This window comes from Fringilla coelebs (assembly GCF_963513975.1).
Source record: "Fringilla coelebs genome assembly, chromosome: 11".
Taxonomy (NCBI): domain Eukaryota; kingdom Metazoa; phylum Chordata; class Aves; order Passeriformes; family Fringillidae; genus Fringilla; species Fringilla coelebs.
The window spans coordinates 11,292,260-11,309,152 of record NC_140037.1 but is presented as its reverse complement, the minus strand read 5'-3'; the positions used below and the strand labels follow the sequence as shown (position 1 = coordinate 11,309,152).

The following is a 16,893-nucleotide window of genomic DNA, read 5'->3' as shown; positions in this document are numbered from 1 at the left end:
AACGTTGTTTGAAAAAATTGCTGACTGCTTTAAAGAAGAATTTTGACATATATGCCCACTTATCTCTTTAAATCTTAACCTGATATCAATCTGAAGCTGCTGTATGCAGAGATATGATGGGTGACCAGAATGTAAAATAAGTAACTGTAGAAACTGGCTGCCCAAAGGACCCATTAATGTGTGCTGAACAGAGGAAAAGGAAAAATATTTTAAACTAATTAAGTATAAGAAGTTTCCATTAGAGGAGCTAAAATAAAAAAATGAAGAAGAATTACCGTGAACCAACATTCATGATCTGAAAACATTTATCAACAGAATCTTCATTAATCAGTGACAACAGTTCATTTGCCAAGATTAAAACTGTGTGTGCCTTTGTGCAGCACTATCCACACGGGTGCCCAATGCCAGCACTGTAATCAAAGATATTCTCTTTCACTGGGACCTCTGCTTGCACAAAAATCCCAATCACAGAGCACAAAGTCAATAAAACTTACACATCATCAAATGTTATTTTGGGTCTTCTGGGCTCAGAATTCCCATTGGAAAGAGTTGGCATTGCAGACCAGATGTCTGGTTCTAGATGGCTGGTGTCAAGAAGAGTGTTGGCTGTGGGTGTACTGTGAGATTCCTCCTCCTAGGAAACAGAGGACTGTTATCCATAGTTCAAACAAACACCTTCCAACAATGCAAGTGCTCACATCAACCCTCCCTGCCAAAAATCCTTCCCAACAAACCAAAGGCTAAGGCACCAAGCAGCCCACTCACCTTCATGTCACCTCACCAAACCAGCCTTCCCTTCTTTGTATCAGGAGCCTAACAGATTAATTAGGGAGTCAGACTCCACTTCTGGGCTCTCACCTGAACTCAGTAATTTACACTTGGAGGTGCAAGGTTTAGGTGGATACCACGGTGCTACTGACTAGAGACACTGGTTAAAGCAAGGCTGGGGAGATCTAATGGGCCAGGCTAGATCTAAACTCAACTTCTTCAAGGTGTATCACACTAATGGAACCTTTTTTCTAAATTACTAGGAGCTGGCTGTTAATGTGGATGAAGAGTCTGCTTGGATTTCAGCAGGGAACAATTTCCTCTCTTGCTACAGGACGAAGAATGGAAAGCAGAAGTCAGTTGTGACTTTGCAATGATTAAAACCAGAAGCATAACAGAAGATTTTAAATCAGGCAATTGCAACTTGCAAGCTTAGTCCCCAACCAGATAAACTAAATTACAGATGAACCAATGAACTAGGGAAAGAAGTCTAACATATTTTAGGGGAAAAATATTTCCTGTATCAAGATAATAGATTAACAAAGGATAAATCTTACTAGAGATGCTGGGATGAGAGGAAGAGGCCCTGCTGTTTACACAGCACTGTTTATTTGCTGACATATGCAGTTCATTTTGGCACTGATTTCAGTTGAAGGCGTGTGTATTACTGGCGCAGCTTGAAGTGACACAATGATATCAGAAAGCAACAGGGATGAATGAATAAGGTGAAGTGATTTGTCACCTACAATTCAATGCGACTTGTGAGTTTTACCATTACAGTGCAGGGTAACAACCTCTCTCAAAGTGGTGAACTGTGAAAAATGGGGCTATGCATGGCCTTTTCTGTGGCAGAATTTTCTTCTTGTTTTTTAATTTTTATAGTGATACAAAGATACAGTTTGATAATATAAAGTAAGGATGGGTTTAAAACTCGAGAGGAAGGAGTTTTTTCTAAAATGGGCCAAAACCCTGGAGTTTCTTTGTTTAACCTAAAAAGAGGATGACAAACTAATGTGAAATTTTATGTTGTTTTAGTGAATTTGTTACGCAGTTTTGGCTGTTTTTCATGTATTTTCAGAAAAAAAACCCCTACCTGAATCTGGTGAAAAGCAAGCAACAAAGAACTGTCTGTGAGAACCACTGATGGGGAGATGGCCCTAACAGTGTGATATTCTTCTGGGGGAAAAAAACCCCCCAAATTTACAAATTGTCTAAAAGCTTACAAATAGTCTAAAAGCTTACAAATAAGTAATGAAGATTAAGCATAAATAAACCTTAATGTTGTGAGCCTGAAAACCTGGGAGAAGCTATTAAATGCTGAGTGTACTATGGAATTTTTTGTTATATTGTTATCTGTTTAGTTTAGGCCATAATATTCAGTATGACTACAGTGCTTAATTCTGGCTGGGGATTTGGGGCAGTAATTCAGGTGATATTCTGGAATTTTTATTTTCAAAATGTGAGTGCTGCAGCTACAGAGTTCAGGGACTAATTTCAGCTAGTTGATGGCTGCAAAGGCTCTTCTCTGAGGCTCAGCGTTCTGGTGCTTCAGGGAATGATAGACAACACCAAGAAGATGCCTAATGCTGACCTAAAAACGGAGCTTGCAAGAGCTGTTTATGCCTGGCTCTGCAAAGATCCACTCCCCCTGAGTGGGGCTACACAAGTGTTTAGAAATACATACTGTGTGGGAAAAAAATCCAACAGAATGAAGCTGAACCGATTTCATTTTATCTTGTTCACCGCCACCAACGGAGGCTGGTTACTTACACAGATTCCTTTGGGGTTAGAGGAGGATTTATTTTCATTCTTTCTGTGTTTAGAGACAGAGGAGGAAGAGCTGCTGGTCTGTGAGGTGTTAGTGACAGTGGGCTCCTGGCTGAAGGAGCTGTTGTCACTGCTGTGCCGCCGGTGCACAGGGTCGTCCAAGAGCGGGGACAAGGGAGGAGGGAACAGCTTCTCTTCTCTTTTCTTTGTCACCTTCTTCACCGAGCTACTGCTGCTCCTGGGACACACAGAAAAACCGGATGCACTTCAGGAATATTGGTTAATTCCCCACAGCACAAAGCTGTACATTTCATTTACTGCAAAGCCAGCTCTGCCCTCCAGTGTGTCCTGCAGTCCCTGCCCTCCGTGGTGAGGCACAAGGGGACAGCAGTGAAAACAGAAGAGCTGCCTCTGCCTTTTCAATGACTGCAGAAACCTTCTGCTTTGGAGGACAACTTGCAGTGCATTAGTACAAATTGCACCCAATTTAAATGCTAATTTGAGTCAGTCTTCATTTGAGAGGTCATAGAGGTTCTGACTCAGCAAAGTGCTGGAAAGTTTTATGCAAAGGGTTAGTTCCTTTGACATCAAGTATTACTATTTATGTGTTTAACATTAAGCATCTTTTTAAGAGGTGGATTAGGGCTCACATAAGCAACCTCTGCAAAAAACCCCAAACAGCACATGGCAGCATATGAACCAAAAATAGAATTTATAACAACTACAAAATGATAACCATAACAATAACAAGATAATAATTATTTAACCTCTAGAATAAAGCCAACATTCAACACTATATTAAAATGATACATTGTAGCTGGCAAAAGCCCTTGAGCAAATATTGGTTGATGAATTGAACGTGATTCAGAAAATGAATGTGGTTTTGACATGAAAGCTCAAGTAACATGATAATCTATTGTCTGTTTTATGTGCAGAAATTGTTAGCTGGCTAGCAATGGCAGCTGTGATGCACAGTTAAACCAGAAAAAAAAAAAAATCAACCTGGTAGGCCTTTCTCCACTCCAATTCATCAAAAAAGAAAAAAACCAAACCCAAGACTTCACTGACTGCTTAAAATGTTAATCTACTCATAGATTTTTATTTTAGGTATTGTCCCAGCTCAGTCAATGAAGATAACCTGAATTTTAATCTTTTGTTAGACATCTAATATTGCACTACATGATCATTTACTTTTCATGATTATTGACTAAAATTTCAATAACAAATTAAGTCAACAAGAATTTATGTTTTGTTCCCACTTTCAGTCAGTGTCAGGAATTATTGATCTCCTTTGCCTCAAAGTAACCAGGGAAAGAGGAGAAGGCGATCCAGGTTTCCTCACTTCTCATTTAGGAGCTCTCTCTCATTTCAGTCTGGCCTCTTCTGCAGTTTCACTGACAGTATCAATATCTACACCTCGGTCACTGCCCTACTTGGACCTTTGGTGACACAGAAATATTTGAGCCTTATCTGTAAAACCACAGAATGAAATCAAACAAACTCCTCGTGTTTTATAGCTCCTCTACCCAAAACTACTTTAATTCAACTGAAGCAGAGTTAAAAATATCTTATTTGAAGCCCTCTGATATTAAAGATCTTCAGACTGAAGAAATAAAATAAGCTCAAATTCATATTGCCTTATGGATGGATGCTGTCCTTCTTGGAAAACACATGGGTCTGAAGAAGATCAAAGGCAAACAACCATGTTGGACTAGACCAGCAGTTCTTGGAGGAGACTGATTTCATGCACATGTGGTCCTGCAATATGTCCTCCAAAGTTCTCACTCAAAGCTCCATCTGTTTGCTTTCTGACCCCCAAAGGGCATTTTGGAACTCAGACAAGTTACCATAGTTATAGCTCACAACACTCTGAACTTTTTCCAGAGGAAAATTTTCCAGAGGAGGGTGTGCACTGCCCTGACAAAGCACACACTTGGATTGTACAGCAGCAAAGAAGACACAGTTAACCCACAGAAGCACCCAGGGGCACAACCCAAACCCTCTGCCTCCCAAAGCACATGCCCTACACAGGGAACCCTGAACGTGCACTCACAGGGGGAACAGAGTGGTTTTCTGTGCCACTGTGCATGTAGGAGTTTACAGCTCTTCACTATTTAAAACTCCACAAGTTCACTTCATCTTTGGGCTCAGATATAAGATGGGGCAAACCAAGGAACAGGTGCAGTTACTCAACTCTGGCACATAAATCACTCCGTGGCTTGGAAGAATTAACCACAAAACAAAAGGCTCTACAGAATATTTTTTCTACATAATTTACGTTTAACTCCACCCCCCCCCCCCCCCCCCCCCATAAATAGGGTTTTAATTGTCTGTTGGGTTTTTTTTTTCCTTTTCTTCCCCTTGCCCACTTAATTCTATAAGTTTTTGCAGGAATTAAGCTGATAATTTATTTAGCAATGTTACCTCCCTCAGATTTACACTAAAGCATTTATGCTAACAATAACCTCCATGAAATAGGTTGTTACCAGCAGTTAACCAGATTGTCACTTTGCTTGGGGCTGTTAATGGCCTAAGAAACTGGTCTTTGATTGCAGGAATCGCTAATTTTGAATGAATTTATTGCAATAATTACTGAGACTCAATGGTTTAATTTGCTGACATGATTGTTAGTTAAAATTATTTAAAATCTAGGGAGAAACACAAAGTGCACTGAAAAACTACAAGCAGAACTGATGGTCTTTTGGCTGCAGGGTTTAAATCTTTTGTGTCTAAAAAGGCCAATTATCAAAGAAGGAGATGGTTCCCCATCTGCTTTTTTTTTCCCCAGCCTGTTTTTTTTTCGGGCAGAAAGCAAGCAAGCAAGCAGGCAACAAGAGGTCATTGCACGAAGAAGGGAGAATTTCCAGCTACTCTCATGTTTCAAGCTGCTTTTCTTTGCCCTTTCTTTGTCCACTCCTTGGGGCATGCAGTGGTATCTCTGGCCTGTTAGTGAGAAAAGCCATCCCAGGCTTTGTTCATACCAGGAACTTGGCTTTCCTTTGCCTCTCCTCCCCTGGCCCACAATGCAACGTTGCAATTGATGGTGTATCTGACTTTCTGCAGGGCTTTACAGGGAAAGGTCACTCCCACATCAGCCTGGGCCATATGGCAGCACCTGAATGGAGTTGAAGTCATTGTCACAGATGTGAAGGCTGCCTGTGCCAGGAAGGAACCCCAGTGAATGCTGCTGTGACTACCCAAGGGATCAGCTAACACGTATTGCCAAGGAGAGGTGCATCTTCAACTAAAGGCCAAACAAAAGAGAACGGGAAATTTTGAAAAACAAAAATGCAGAAATGCTTTCCTCAGACAGATTTCTAGCATGGCTGCTAAATGGTGGGCATGTTTCACTGCTATGAGTCCAGTCTGACTCACAGTTTGCATCAGCAAATAATTCCCTGTTGCTACAAAAAGCCAAATACTGGTGAGTATTTGGTGAGTCCAGTCTCTGTCAGGACTGGGTCTACCAATCAAATATTCATATATCAATGGGATTCAGCAGCACATACAATTAATGCTTAAATTTAAATTTCTCTGTCAAGGAACTAAATATAAATAAGTAATCCACTGCTGCAAAGCAGCCAGCTGATCTGACAAAAATTCAGCTTCACAAAAGTGCTTCAATGTATTCCAATAAACACACTGAAGCACCAATACTTCATTTGCTGTAAGTACCAGAAATAAGGAAAATACAGTGGCATGAGTTTGAACAGTATATTTTAAGTGTCAGGTCAGATTTTGGGAAAGGCATCAGCCCCTGAATAAGTGAGGGAAGAAACAGAGAGGTAATTATGGCTTATGCAATGACTACATAATACAAAACTACTCTCTGGTTGTGCAAATGCCTTTTAAGTTCACAAGTGGCCATTTGAAATTTCTAAACTAAAATTGTACATGTAGTCACAGAAACTTGTGGAAATTAGGCATATAATTGCCCTTATTAGACATCTGACCCTTTAAAGATTAATTGTGCATCTTTGCTTGCTTTATTGAGCCCATATATTTAGGGGAAGATTAGAGAGCAATGTATCCAAGTGCCTAAACCACAGCGAGGCAATGGGAGCTGTGAAAGCACAGGAGTGACCTGTCTTTTGCTGATTGCTCCAGACTCCTGAATGCCTCCAATTTTTGGCCCAGATTGTGGTCTTTCTGTCAAAACACTCTTGTACCTTTAAAAAAGCCTAATAAAACTCTGGTGTCTGCCTTGGGGAACCTGGCTTATTGGCACAGGGATCAAGTTCTAATAGGAGAGACACCTAAGTTTCCTACTAAGTGACAACATCCACCACGGGACTTAACACCTCCTTAAGGGATGAAGATCATCATCACACCTGTAGCTGACTTACCCTCATTTCTTAAAGTCCTTATATAGAGAGTTCTAAAAGGAAACTTAGAACTTTTGGGAATAAAAGACCAAATGGCAAAGCCTGTCTTTCAACCTTTTACCCCTGAAGTGTTATTTTCCCCCATGGCCTTGAACACTGGACTTTCTTCTGCCTCCCCTTAAAAATTTACTCAATCTTCTGGAGAACAGAATCACTCCTGACTGCTTAAAAATGAACGCTTACATTTCACGGAAACTGTCTTCACACAGTTCATCCAGCTCCCTGATCTTTTGGGAAATACATTGATCTATATTCAGTTGTATGTCTCTGGGAGCTGAAAACCTGAACTGAAAACCTGAGTCAAAAAGTATTGTATTTTCTTCAAGCAAACTCAGAAAACACTAGTAACAACAAATGCAGTGTGATCCAGGTCTCACTGTGGTGGAAAAACAGTCAGGAAATTTTGTTTCAAAACTTCAGACAGATAGAGAAAAACCTAGTGTATGGAAATAACTATTGATGGACACAATTATGTTTTAACAGAGAATACCCAAGGGTTGAAAGCTCTGAGGAATCAAATTAACGACCTGGAAAACAAGCTCAAATTAAGAAACATCAGGTTGGGGGTGGATCCTTAGGGCCTGATGGTGACAAGAATAGAAAGATTTTTTTTAATGGATTGTGGAGGTGTTGGGGATGGATAATCCTTGATTCCCTCTGCAATATATCTCTGCTCATTGTATATCCAGCAATGACAATCAGGCAACACCCATCATGATGTTTATCAAATGTGCAACATGTTACAGATCCCACTGTAACTTTCAACTCATCTTCCTTTTCCAGACTCCAACTCTGATTTTCTCAGTGGCTGAAAGAGGGGCTAATTCACAGACTGATGTTACTCCATATTGACACCAGAACAAATAAAATGATGCTCAGCTTTCTCTAAGGATTTTAAAATTAGTGTGCTGTTTCATAACTTGTTTTTGAACTTTATCTAAATTGAGCTATATTATCCTCAAATTGTTTTTAGAAGCACACCATGATTTTGATTCTTTGCTTATCTTAGTGCAAAGCAGAAAGAAGCACCTCATCTCAAAATCATAAAAGCACGAAATAACAAAAGGGAATTGGCTATTTTTAGAGTGTTAACCTTGTAACTCTATAATCAGAATCATTATTTATGTGGCACCTCTTTGTTGAAGCATTATAGCCACCTCTGAAAGGCACAAACTATTGGATGGTGTGTCTGCTGAGACACAAAGCATGCCTGAGACACCTGGGATGGTGAGACACCTGGGATGGCGGCCCCTGGCATTGCTGTATACACAGGTAAGACAAAGAGGCAATTTCACTATTTTGTTCAGTAAAACTGGGAACTGTCTCTCATGAAAATGATTTAAAAAAAAATTAATTCCAGGCAATCAAATAAATCCCAATTTTAGAAGGATTCTCTGTCCACAGAGGTTAAAGGTAACAGAGGCAAGAGAGAACATTGAAGGGAGCTTGAAGAATACACCAGGAGTGTGGCAGCAGTCCTGCAGGCCATCAGAAGGAGGCATGAATCTCATCCAAAGCCACGTGGATCCTCTTCCTCATGGATGGGAATACCAAAGCTGTGCCACTTATGCTGATGGCTGTAAAGCCCATCTGACTCAACAGCAAAGATATTTACAGAACAGTACTGTGAAATCCCTCAGGAATGTGATGTCAAAAATCCACTTACTCTTTAGTGCTGGTTATTCTGTGGTTTGGAATTGGAGAGATACAAGGTGGGAGCAGACAGGAAGCTGGAGGCTCCTCCAGGCGCTGCTTCTTGCTTTCCACAAAGGTGTCCAGGCTTTCTGTCTGCTGTAACAAAAAACAGAGCATCAAAGAGCCAGCACTGATGCACAGCTTCACTGGCCATCCACAGGACCTATGGAGCCTCAGTGTATTTCCCCTATAGCAGCAGCAGTTAAACTGCTGGTCTAAGAGAAGGGAAAGTCACCTGAAATCAGGGCTAAATAAACGTGCTCCAAACACAGGACATGAAGTTATATAACAAGTGACATAGCAGATAATTAGGAGGCAAAATGTCTCATGTGCTAAAGTTATCTTCTGTAGTGCACTGGAATTTAATTAATAATTTAGATGCAATGATTTGATAGCACCCAACCTTATTCAAATAAATAGCTTTTACTCATTGACCTAATAGAAGTTGATGGGAAAACTTCCCTGAGTAAGTATTCCTCACAGGACTAGGAGTAGAGGACTGAGCTGGGGTAGTCATTAAGAGAAATAGCTCATTTGAAATTTGCTTTGGAGGACTCCCTGATGCACGACTTTTGTGCCTGATCTAGAATGATACAAGCAAAGCTGATAATTGCTCTGTCACTGGAACTTTCATATCAGTCTTTGAGTCCACTAGTAGATGGCTAAGATGATTTAGAAACAAAAATCCCTCCCTACCCTGCTTTAACTCTTGGTATACTCCTAAGTCATCCTAATTGTGCTGTTTCCCCTTGGGTAGCAGTGAACAATCACATTACAACATTACAGGGGCTGATTCAGAGTCCAGCTTATGTTAGCACAGGCCCAGAGTAAGATTCTCCATTTTGTTACTTTCTGATTCAAAGTTTCAGTCAAGGAAATGATGAGGTTCCACCTTTCCTATAACCCCCCTTATTTTATTTTCTTCCCTGGGAGCCCTCACTTTAGTTGCCAATACTACACTTGTGTTTTAGTCAAGATTCCTTCTCCATGATACATACACTCCACTAAGCTACCCAGCAAGAATTATTCTTGGTATAATTAATATGCGCCCTGGTGTACTTATACATAACTATGGACATTTATACATCCCTCTCCTCTTTTTTTCTCCTTCCTTCATGCATCTCTGTAGTGTGCAGCTAGAATATAAACTGAATAAAAACCTGCTGAGTTTACTCATGGGATTACTTTCACTTAATTCAGCAGGGAAGGAGCCAGTGCAGTGACTCATTTAGGCAGGGGTGCAGACCCTGTGTCTGCCTGGCATCGTCTGTCTTTGTCTTACATTAATTCTCTTACCACTGGACTCCTTCAAACTTAGGATTTCAAGAAGTCCACCAACACAGACAGCTGAAGTCATATTCACAATGATTTATAAAATTTGGGGTATAAAAAAATACACTCTGATGACTTTTCACAGGCAGACCAGAGTACAAGCATTTCAGCTGGGAAAATGACTACAAAAATTCATTTAGGATATAAAACCTCAGTTTCTTTTCTGAAAACACATTTAGTTTGAAGTGCAATGTCATATCCCACAAGGTAGGATACCCTTGGGCATAAATAACATAAAACACATGATAAAACATAATGCCTTCAGTCAAAATATATTTGTTTTTTAGGAAGCTGTGCAGAGAAAGCAGCTAGTTAAGTAAATTATATTTCTATGGATTGTATTTGATCATACCACAAAACAATACAAAAACGAAATTCACCAGGAGCATAAGCAAGCACCATTCCACTGACTTTGATGAAGCCTGTTTAAACCAGAGGTTAAAACACCTTAATTCTGCAGACAATAAACCCCTCCCTTCCCAACTGAAATCACATTTTCTGAGTATGGCTGAAACTGCACTAATATGAACTCATCAATTTCTGCAGATTAGAGAACACTGGAAACTAAGAGGTGAGCGAGCAAAGACAGCGAAAAACCTGTCTTTGAAAAATCTCAAAAAATACATTGTTTATTGATTTTTTCAGCTGGGGTTTGCTTTTTACTAGTTTCTGATGTTAATTTGTAGTGCACTTGTAAATGTCAGTCCTTTGTAAAGCCTCAGTGCTGAGATGCCTCCTCACAGCCCAGCTGCAGTGAGGAATCACTGCCTCTGGCCCTGACCTCCAGGGTGCTCAGAAACACAAGTGGTTTCCTTTAAACAATGAGAATGACTTACCTTGTGTTTCCTTTTGGATTTTGTGGAGGGCTTTTCAGCTGCTGGGGTAGGGGACTCTCGAGATGGTCGCCTGTGTTTCACATTTGCCTCTCTTGGCTCACTTTTCACAGACGTGGTCTCAAAAGTTTCCTGTCCAGGTATCCTAGAGAGTAAACTAAGGTCTATTTTCACCCACAGAGATTTGAGCTCTTCATATTCTCTCAGTGGGGACAGAAGTTCATTTTGTACGATTGGGATGGGAGAAAAGAGCTGCTCCTCCAGGTCATTGCTGGTCTGGTCAATGGATGTGTTGCTGCCATTGCTGGTTAAGCTACTTACGCTGAGGATGTTACTGCCAGAGTCCTTCACTTTGACACTGCTGCCAGACCCAGTGCAGGCTGGCAGCACCTTGGCCTGCAAGCTCTCCTCCTGGTCTGTGTTTGAATCAGAAGTAGATGAATCCGTTTCAATGAACTCCCGGGACTTTGGGACAATTTTGCTGGGGCCTCTGTACTTTTTCTTCTCTGAAGTGAGACCTGTGCTAGTTCGTGGTTCTTTCCTTGGAGCTGTCTTCCCAACTGCTGCTTTAGTTCGAACCTTTGGCTGCTCGGGGGGGTCCTGTGTGTCTTTTTCTTTGGGAGTGTTGCTGGTATTATTTGGTTTGGGCCAGTTATACTCTTCTACACTGGAAGTCCTTTCTACCTTTTTGGGTTGCTTTTTCCCAGTAGTCCTTTGTGAAGTTGGCTCATTATGAGCTGGGGACTTCTGCTTGGAGCTTTTTGCCTCTGGGGTTTTCTGGGCAACCCGTGGTTTGGCTTTCTCTCGGATGGGACTGAGGATCGCCCGGTCTTTGGGATCGGTCGGGGGCAGGCTGCTGCTGAGCTTCCCTTTGTTCGGCCCTTCGGCCTGCTGGCTGCCCTGGGCCTGGGAGCTGCTCTCGCTGTGAGGCTCATTTTGATTGTTGATGATGGTCTTGTTGTGGGGGTTCACCTTATTGAGCCATTTATCCAGCTGCCATTTGTTTGTTGAGGGGGGTTCGGGCTGTAGATTGAAGGATGACAAGGAACAAATGTCAGACAGAAGCAGCGCTTTTCCCTTTAAAAGAGAACTTTTTTAATGTACCCTTTTATTTCAGTCAACTAGTGGTGACTGCTAGTTTTATGGGAGTATTTATGGAGTATTTATGGTTAATTAGGCTTCCTTATCTGGTTTACAACGTAGCCCTGGAGAAATTTAATACAACTAAAAAGTTTAGCTAGTCCCTGAAGAGATAGTTTTGTCATGTTGCCTTTCCTTAGTCCCAGCTGAATACTGTGTCAATAAAATCTTCTCTAGCTACTGGCAAAAATCTAAATATTTCTTTAAAGCAACTCAAATGTAGGCCAGAAAGAGTATATGGGTTATACATGTGAAACGGCAAAGGGAAAAGAAATCAACAGCATCAAAGAGCCCAGAACTCCAACACCCCCCTAGCAGGGTAGCAGGGAGGGGGCTTTGCTCCCCTCCATGCTTCCCCGCGGGCGGAGCTGCGGGTGGCCTCACCTCTGGCGTGGCACTGCGGGACTCCTCGTTGCACTCGCTGTCGCTGGAGCTGCTCTCGCTGTCGGAGTCGGACTCGGAGCTGCTCTCGGACTCGCTGGAGCTGCCGGAGCCGCCGCTGGAGTGGGCCAAGCCCGTGGCGTGTGCCACTGGCACTGGCAGGCTGCTGGGGGACAAGACCCTCTCTTAGTGTGCTCCTGCCTTTTGCAGGTGCTGCCCAGTGAACCCTGCTCACACCGAATGAACTCAATGTCACCCCCCTCTCCTGCAGTGCCGGCCCACGAGAGCTCCAGAGGCCGTGCCATCTCCATGGGCCGTGCCACCTCCCGGGGCCGTGCCACCTCCATGGGCTGTGCCACCTCCATGGGCTGTGTCACCTCCCGGGGCTGTGTCACCTCCCAGGGCTGTGCCACCTCCATGGGCCGTGCCACCTCCATGGGCTGTGTCACCTCCCAAGGCTGTGCCACCTCCATGGGCCGTGCCACCTCCCGGGGCTGTGCCACCTCCATGGGCTGTGCCACCTCCATGGGCCGTGCCACCTCCCGGGGCCGTGCCACCTCCATGGGCCGTGCCACCTCCATGGGCTGTGCCACCTCCATGGGCCGTGCCACCTCCCGGGGCCGTGCCACCTCCCGGGGCCGTGCCATCTCCATGGGCTGTGCCACCTCCATGGGCTACGTCACCTCCCGGGGCCGTGCTACCTGCAGGGGCTGTGCCACCTCCATGGGCTGTGTCACCTCCCGGGGCTGTGCCACCTCCATGGGCTGAGCCACCTCCCGGGGCCATGTCACCTCCATGGGCCATGCCACCATGGAGACAGCAGAGGGGCTGGTTGGCTTTGTGACTCATGGGACACATTGATTATGTTAATAACATTACCATCATCATCACCCTGCAGTAAGAAACACTTCAGTGTCTCAAGCCTGAGCTTATTAGGCCGATGATTGCAAAAACTAACAATCAGACTTAAATAATTCATTAATGGAATCATGGTTTCTTCATTTTTTGCCAGTTCATCTATAATTTATGATCAAAGGAAGGACATCAGGCAACTAATATTGGACAGGACATTTTAAAAATTAATTTTAATGAATACTTTTACACTACAGTGTACAAAAACTACGTACTTTTGACAAGTCTCCAGGGAGTGCCTGAGAATTTTTTATTTATAGCTTTTTTCCCTCTCATATTTATGATAATGCAGTGAGAAAATAGCATTCATGCTGAAAATAAGCTTCTCTGTGAAATCTATTTTTCTGTGTGTTCAACTGTCCTGCAAGATGTATTTATTAGCAGTGCACTGTGTGTCATTGTTTCTCCTCATGATTTGTTTCTAATCTGAGAGGTCAGACGACCCCAGCTTTTAGCACTACAGAATTCTGCCAATCTGAGTCTTTATAACCTCATCTTTAATTTCAAGTTTTTCGTCAGGGAGATAACCATAAGGTTATATGTCTCTTCAGCTGATCTATACAGGGACTTTTTGATGATTGATTTTAAATTTGTGAAGCTGACAAAGCAAAGTGTTTGAAAATTGACACCATTTGCTAGTACGCCTTTATGGATATTCAATACTTCACCTTAATATATCATACACTGTGTGTGTCCCATATTGAGTGATCCAGAGGTGCCTACAAGGTATAATGCAGCTTTGCCTCTGTTTCTGTTTGCTTTTCTATTTTCCTCCAAGAAGAATTCAACTAAGCCAGGAATATGCTTTCCTTCCCATTTCAAACCATGATGCTCTGTGCATCAAGATGCCCTCTTAAAAAAAACCAAAGTAACCAAGAAACTGGAAAAGCCAGGGGAAAAAGCAAAAAAGGAAAAGCCAGAACAAACTGATGGGTGACCCTGCTCTGCTAGAATCTTTACAAGCATTGCCACTGACTTCCATGACAATAATAGATGGACTTTAATTTTCTTCTTACACTGAGCTACTTTCTCTCCCTCCTTGTTGGTAAAACCTATCGCTTGCGCCGCGGTTGGTAACAAAACTGTCTCTTTGAGCCTGGCAATGGCCCTGCAGTGCCCATTGACAAAACAGCTTGGTGCTTGAGGGTGCATTAATGAAACAAAATTACTCACTTGGGTAATTGCTACAGATCACTAACTTTGTTGCTCATTAAGTCCATACACTCTTTATTTTTTTAATTCTTTTTGTGGCTCCTTACTCAAGTGACTCAAGTAAAGCTACTTAGAAAATTTCAACTGGACATAGAAGGCAATTCAAAGGGCAGATTATGAAAACATACAGGCATTTCTGAAAGTATTATGGAAAACTAACCACTGAATTAAAATGGATCTTACATTTTGTATTTAATAAAATTATTTCTGAAAACCGTTTTTATTTCTTCTTTTATCCCTTCTTTTTAGTGAAGCTCAAGAAAGTATAAGAAAACACATTTTTCATGCCATTTTTTTTACAGTAAACAAGGAAACAGAAAAGTGGAGAGAAAGAAAATGTGTTTGTTGGGGTGTTTGCCTTTCTCATCAATATCTAGTAACTTTGGTCTTATGTTTTTTACTTGGAAAACACTAATAGTAGATGAAAACTGAGCTTTCATATTTCATTGCAAATGTTTCCAGGAAGGATTCCCAGACTGAGGAGGCAAACATAGCACTTCCATTCTATAATGCCAGAATGAAGCACCAACCCTGGAAAAAAAAAGTGTTATTTATGGAATCATCACAAGCCTGAAGTTTTAATTTAAAAACAACTTTCCCCCTACATGTGAGAGCTTTTCTGGAGTGGTTTGTGCCCAGGCAACCTCCACACAGAGGGGCGTGTGTGGGGCTGCACACAGCTGTGCACATCTGCCTAAGGACATGCTCTGCTCTCATTAAGACAACTGATACAAGGAGTAACACCTCTTATCTTAGATCAAAGAAGGGAAAGGCAGTGCCCCAGCCAGACCTTTCCCACCTCTAAACACAACTTACCTCTCTTAGCACTCTGGGACTAACATTGCAGCTGGGATGTGCTCACAAAACAACAGGAGTCATTCTGGAGCAGACTGCAACTGTCTGACAAGGAACTCAAAGGGCAGGAATAAAACCATGGAAATAGACAGCAGCTCCAACCTGGCCTTATTTTCCTTCTTTCTGCACACCAGCCTCGCTCAGAAAAAGCTACCATGTGCCAAACATTACTGAGTAACACAGCTCAGCAAGCATGCAGGAACCAGACAGGCTCAAAATAATGTTTTTCATACAAAACACAATGAGGTCATATTTTTCTTTCATCCTGGATAATGAAATTATGCCTTGGCTACACCGGGCAGTTTCATGCTGAAGGCATCATCACTGATCCTCATTACTGAAGGAGAAGCATTCGTTTTTATCATGTAGTTTGGGTTGAGAGCAACTGTGTATGCTTTGCAAAACAATCAGATAAGACCCAAAATGCCTTTCCTAGCATCTCACCATACTAAAGATAGATCTAGTACATAGCTACAAGCACAATCAACTTCTTACAATGCAGTTCAGCAGAGAAGAAAAATGTATACATACATTTCATAAACAAACAAAAGCATAAAAGTGTGTAAAATGAATCTTTGCTTCCAATAAAATAAGTTTAGTAGATATTCTGGATTGCCTTTTGTGATTTTTTCCTTAAATAAAATGCATCTCTTAGTTCAGAAATACTTGGTTTGCACTCTTTCCAGAGATTTCTGCAGATATAAAGTTCAATCATGTTTTGAAAGATGGGCTAGATTCTGCAATTCAAGCAGCTGTTATACAAATAAACTGGCCTTCCTCACTGCATGAAATGGGGGTTGCCTCTTGAAGAGACTTTCAAAGCAAGCTTTGTTATGTTGCTAAGATCCAGACAAGGAATGCCAGTCCAGACAAGGTTAAAAATGGATTTAAAGCATTTTATCATCAGACCCAAGTCCTCAAAGTGACTAAAGGGGGCAGGAAGGACTGATATTTGAAACTATTGAATTTTTATTTCACAGCAGGAGATGAGCACTCATATTGTTCCTTAGTGTTTGGGTGGACAATGTTTTTATATCATGTGAACTGAAAAAAAAATTAATAAAAACAATGCTGCACAATGAAACACAGCATTGTTTGGGTAAATAACACTCAGAAGAAAGCCAGTTCATTATTATCACTTGAGATTGGAGGCCCCTACTGAGACCAGTGACCCGCTGTGCTGGATCTGTGTAAATACATGATGAGGCACAGTCCTTGGGCCAAAGAGCTTGCAGTGCAAACACACAATGCAAACAGCAGAGGTATTACAGTCATCTTCATACTCAGTGTGGGCCTGTCACATTCTCTAAGTGCAGGGCCTCTCTGCAGCTAATAGAAACATCAGTTTTGCCCTCCTTTTAAGTTTATTCTCATTTTGCAAGCCCTGTGCTCAGCACTTGAGCTGAGTCCTGCAGGGCAGCCAGACGTGCTGTGCCCTGACCCAGAGCCCCGACCAGGCTGGGAGCAAAGATGCAAAATGACTTGGCAGGGAGAGCCCAGGGACTCAGGCCAGATGGATCAGTGGCTGCTCACCCCTCTCCCGAGGAGCTCCTCCTGTGCTGTGGGGATGAGAGCCCTGGAGTGACACCCACACTCAGGGGAAGGGCAGCCAG

The 16,893-nt window shown here is 42.2% G+C and overlaps 1 protein-coding gene across 3 annotated transcripts in view; it reads right to left on the bottom strand.

Moving 5' to 3' along the window:
- Positions 1–16,893, bottom strand: part of AFF2 (ALF transcription elongation factor 2) — a 323,813-nt gene that overhangs the window by 20,863 nt on the left and 286,057 nt on the right. For 2 of the 3 annotated variants that reach the window (XM_084213128.1, XM_084213130.1), the window contains exons 10-14: positions 12,305–12,467; positions 10,784–11,803; positions 8,587–8,711; positions 2,539–2,773; positions 495–634 (exon numbers count right to left, since the gene is read on the bottom strand). In XM_084213128.1, the coding sequence (XP_084069254.1) occupies positions 495–634; positions 2,539–2,773; positions 8,587–8,711; positions 10,784–11,803; positions 12,305–12,467 (1,683 nt within the window). The remainder of the gene's footprint in view (positions 1–494; positions 635–2,538; positions 2,774–8,586; positions 8,712–10,783; positions 11,804–12,304; positions 12,468–16,893) is intronic. The other variant, XM_084213129.1, reaches the window with a different exon arrangement.